Source organism: Nicotiana tabacum, chromosome 6 (genome assembly GCF_000715075.1).
Source record: "Nicotiana tabacum cultivar K326 chromosome 6, ASM71507v2, whole genome shotgun sequence".
NCBI classification, from domain to species: Eukaryota; Viridiplantae; Streptophyta; class Magnoliopsida; order Solanales; family Solanaceae; genus Nicotiana; species Nicotiana tabacum.
This window is the reverse complement of record NC_134085.1, coordinates 39831179-39836087: the sequence shown is the minus strand read 5'-3', so window position 1 is coordinate 39836087 and position 4909 is coordinate 39831179. Positions and strand designations below refer to the sequence as shown.

The 4909-nt window shown below is 37.6% G+C and overlaps 1 protein-coding gene across 1 annotated transcript; it reads left to right on the top strand.

The window, feature by feature from the left end:
* Window positions 1-1090: 1090 nt before the first annotated feature.
* Window positions 1091-3813, top strand: LOC107808398 (putative phytol kinase 1, chloroplastic). Its single transcript, XM_016632915.2, has 6 exons — window positions 1091-1514; window positions 2494-2561; window positions 2638-2769; window positions 2854-2969; window positions 3049-3163; window positions 3250-3813. Exons 1-6 carry the CDS (start codon window positions 1173-1175, stop codon window positions 3440-3442), a joined length of 966 nt encoding a protein of 321 aa, XP_016488401.2. The 5' UTR covers window positions 1091-1172; the 3' UTR covers window positions 3443-3813.
* The last annotated feature ends 1096 nt before the right edge of the window (window positions 3814-4909 follow it).

Below are 4909 nucleotides of genomic sequence, written 5' to 3'. Positions count from 1 at the left end.
TAAGCATTTTGGTGCTGACGTTTTGTTCTCTATTTGCTGAACTTAAGCATTCTAGTGCTGAAGTTTTGTTCTCTATTTGATGAACTTGTTTTTGTTTGTAATTGCTGAACTTAAGCATTCTAGTGCTGAAGTTTTGTTCTCTATTTGCTGAACTTAAGCATTTAGTGTTGAATTTTTTTTTTATCATGAATAAGCTTTTTCAAAAACTTCAGCAGAAGATGCCAAAATTATTTAGTTCATTTGTAAAACTTCAGCACTATATAAACTGAAGTTAAATCCATAAGACCACGTTTACTTTATTAATCCTCAACAACTTTTTACATCTCTAACGAAAACATAAAAGGAAGAACAAGTCTATTTCCATTATTGTCGTTTATTTTCCTTATTTCAGTTGAGTTCATTACAAAATATTATCTTCAATGCTTGCTAGATTAATCAGTAATTAATCACCTTTTTTTTCTTTTGTTCTGGGCTTGTGGAAGCTGCGAACTTGGGGTTTCATGGTTTTCTTTTTTTGTCTGTTGTCACCTTTGTCTTGTCGCTTGGATTCTTTATACCTTTCATAAAATGTGAAATTTCCCCAGGGTGATAATATTGGTCCCTTGATTTCTGTACCCAATTGGTATTAAGCTTAGCCATAAAAAAAGAAAAAGAAAACGAAGGAGGAGAAGAGGAGGAGAAAGGGACTGAAGTTGTTTAAAAACTGAGTACAAGTTAAAACTTTTTAAAAAAAATAGGTATATGTTAAATGAGTGCGACCAAATAGGGCGCCCCGTGCAAATTTTACCCATTTTTGGCACTATTTAAGTTTCGGACTCTATATATATATATATGTATGTGTGTGAGGTCACGTAATTTGGCATATTTATCCCTAAGAAACATATTTATAATTATCATTCCTTTTTTCCCTTCAATTATTCTCTTTTTTGGAAATAATTAATCGAATAACATTTATATGTACTATAATTTTTTAAATTAAAGAAATAAAATTATAAAGGATTTTTTTTTATATTTTATTAATTTATTTTTGCCAAATTTACTAGTTGTCCCCATAATCGTCATAACAATTTCAGTCTTTTTCTATGGATAAATCTAGTTTATCTGCTAATTATATGTGAAGACGGATGAAGAGAGTGTAGATTCTAGAACGAAAGCTTGTGCTAGTGCTACAAATGAGCAGAGTTTTAACTATCGCCGCCGCCGCCGCCGCGGTGGTTCGGTTCACCCACTACCCCAACTCTGTCCTTCCACGTCACGTACGCCTCTCGAATCTGCCTTCCTCTCTCACTGTAACAACCCACGCTCTGACATTTCGCGGACGATTCTTCTCGCCGTACAGTTCCCGAGCTGTTCCCGGTCCTGCCGACGCCGGTTTAACAGGTGGTTTTGATGCTATAATTGGAGATGGTGGCTCAATGCTACAGGATGCGGGAGCCACGGCTTTCGTCATCGCCGGTGCTTACGCCCTTGTTTCCACTTTCGATTTCTTATCCGAGCGCAAGCTCATTGAACAGGTTCCCTCTCTCTCTCTCTTACACACACACAGAGGCACACCCTCTTATATGTGTGTGCGTATATGTATGTGTAGCCGTGTAGGTTATATGTAGCTGTAAATGTCAATGTACTGAGACTCAACAAAAATTGACAATCTTATCAAATCTTAGTGGAGGCAAAAAGTATTAGGTGATTTCTCCCCATCACCTAAGCCTTTGTTCACAAAGAAGGGTGCGAGCCAGGATTTTCACCTAGGGAGTCAAAATTTAAAAAAGTAAATACACTAAGAAAGTCAGAGATTCCGGTGAAGGGGAAAATTTGACACCCCTTGGACAAAGGTGGCTTTGCCAATGCTTGCCAATGCGCATAGTTACCCAATACCTGTGCTGGTGGGAGATTGGGAGGTAACAGGGTATCTGGTGGAGTCGTCGCCAGACACCACCGTCATAAAAAAGTTTGACAATCTTATTCAGTTTCATGAAAAATTGACAACCTTTTTCATGAAAACCTTATGCAATTTTTTCTTACCTGGAATCAGGATCCCTTAATAGCTCATTTAAACTTGTGGTGATTGAAACTATTTATAGAGAGGAAATCAGTTAATGCTGAGATTTCTAGAAATTGACTCTTCAAAATTTGGCTTATTTCAGATGTAGTAACTTGGTATCCATAAATAAACTGCCCATGTTCTTTTAAAGTGAAAGAGCATTACTGGTCTTTCTACGACACTCCACTTTCTTATTTTTAGCCATTCCTATGTATTATTTATTTTAGATTTTAAACGAAAGCTCACAGAATTACAACATGCTCTGAATACTTAAAAACCTTCTTTCTGGGAAGGGGGAGGAAGAAAGAAAAAAAAGGTAGAAGGATCGTGATCTTGTGCGACGTCAAACATTAAAGGTTCTTATAACATATTATAATGGCCGTGTGGTCTCTTGATTTTTAGCAGCTTTTGTTTCTTGGGATATTTATTTTCCTCTTCATTCATTGAAACAGAATTTAAGCCGAAAGCTGGTCCACATATTGTCTGGTCTGCTTTTTATGGCTTCCTGGCCAATTTTCAGGTATTATTTTGTCTTACATAGATGATTGCAAAACCATATTTGAAAGTTCTCACTGATGATTTAGATCTTAGATTAGTGCATCAAGATGGGCACGCTACTTTGCTTCTGTGGTTCCACTTACAAACTGTTTGAGACTTGTCATTAATGGCCTTTCTTTGGCTACCGATGAGGGACTTCTAAAATCTGTTACTCGGGAAGGAAAGCCAGAGTAAGTTCCAGAATCCCTTTTCTGCCTCTTTCAACGTATACATGGTATTGATTCATCTCTTAAATTTCAGCCTTTTCCTTGCAGAGAATTGCTTAGAGGGCCTCTATATTATGTTCTAGTGTTAATTTTGAGTGCACTTCTCTTTTGGCGTGAGTCACCGGTTGGAGTAATTTCGTTAGCAATGATGTGTGGTGGGGATGGTAACAGCTGAAGCTCATATTACTTAGTCTATGATTAGTTCCTTTTGTACTTCTTTTTTTCTGACTATTTTCTATGTAGGAATTGCTGATATTGTTGGAAGAAGGTTTGGGTCCATAAAAATCCCTTATAATAAACAGAAAAGTTTGGCTGGTAGCCTCTCCATGTTTGTTCTCGGTTTCCTGGTGTCCATTGGGTAGGTTTTTTGTCCCTTTTCTGTTTATGTTTGGAGATTTTGCTGTAAGCTTTATGCTGATGCTACACTTTTTCATATGGTTAAAGGATGCTCTATTACTTCTCGGCCTTGGGATATCTTCATTTGGACTGGGTTTCAACTGTAGAAAGAGTAGCTGTGGTGTCATTTATAGCAACAATGGTGGAGTCTCTCCCTATTACTCCAACGGTAGACGATAACATTTCTGTTCCTTTGGTAAGCATGGTTGTAGCATCGTTGGCTTTTGATTTATTAGCTTAGAATGCCCTCATCTTCACAGCATTATGCTGTCCTGATAAAATTGCATTGTAAAGTGATGATTCCTGCTTTATCTTCTTGTGGTGCCCTTATCTGTATCCTCAAGTGGTTCCTTGATGCCCAAACATGTCAACTCATTGTGTTCTCAATGTCACCTCCTCCCCCACCTCTCTTTTTCCCTCATCGATACTGGTCACTTAATGGATCAATCAAGAACCACATTATCAATCTATGGATGAATGCCATGGGAAGTCTTCTTTTGTAGCTAATGGTTCGTATTTCATTAAAGCAATTTATTGTTTAGCATACTATCCACCATCATCTTTTATGTTGGAATTAGATCTAGAAAGACATTTATGTTGTATCTATTGAACTATAACTTGTGTAATGTTGAGCTCTGTTTCTATCTACCCTTTTCTTCCGAAAAATTGTCTTTAAGTTAAAGCGGTTCCACAGTAGAAAGTTATGCAGGTGTCACACTTACTGTTATGCCATTGCATTTACATGCGGAATCCGCACTGGTCCATTGAAAGAGTGTTGTAAAAAGAGATTTGACTGAGAAGTTAGAAAAAAAAACTAGCCGAGAGAATTGCCAAGAGAAGTAGTCTAAGTTCGAATTCATTAGAGAAGAAGGTTTACAACTTATAATAGCTAGCAAAAGTGGAGAGAGAAGCAGATGCGGGACATGCTCTGCTGATCTCACCCTGTAACTACTTGACATGGACCAAATAGGAAGGACTTTAAATAGTGGGACTAAAGTGCAACAATTGAAAGTGCTGCTTAAAATTATGCTCGACCAAATTGTAACTTTTAATATCTAAAACCCAACTAACTTGAGAATAATTTGTTCAAGTCTCACTCCTCAAGCCTCATGTACCACTCTTCAAAGCTTAAAATTCCTTCTGCACATTTCAAATCCCACTTGTTACATTCCATGCTCTCCAAAATTTCTTGTCCCCAAAGAAACAGTGATGAAAATCGACTGCACGTTAGTTAATAATCCTCCTAGGTTACCTGCTCTGGAGCTGCATCCATCTACTGAACAAGAACTTGAGTAGCAGCTTTGTTTCCACGCTTAATCATTCGTCTAGCTAGGATTGTGTTAGTATCTGCACAATAGGGACTGAAAATATCAATACTGGATGGACGACCGTGGAATGAGCCTCGTTGGAATGTGGGGTGCACAATAACATGGTCAAGTAAAGAAAGTCTGTAGGTAGCAGGTCCAATTTTCTGAGGCTAGTTTGGTAGGGGCCATGATACTTGGAGGCGGATCCGGATTTTTAGGTTTATGAGTTCTGCATCCATAGCTTTTTTAACGTATTAAGTTCTGAAAAAATTATTTATATATATTAAGCCGATTTCTTAACACAAATATAAGATTTGGGCAAAGCTATTGGGTTCTACCGAACTGGTAACTTCAACAGTCATTCACCCTTAATATGTGATTGGTGTTTCAATTAGCCGGAA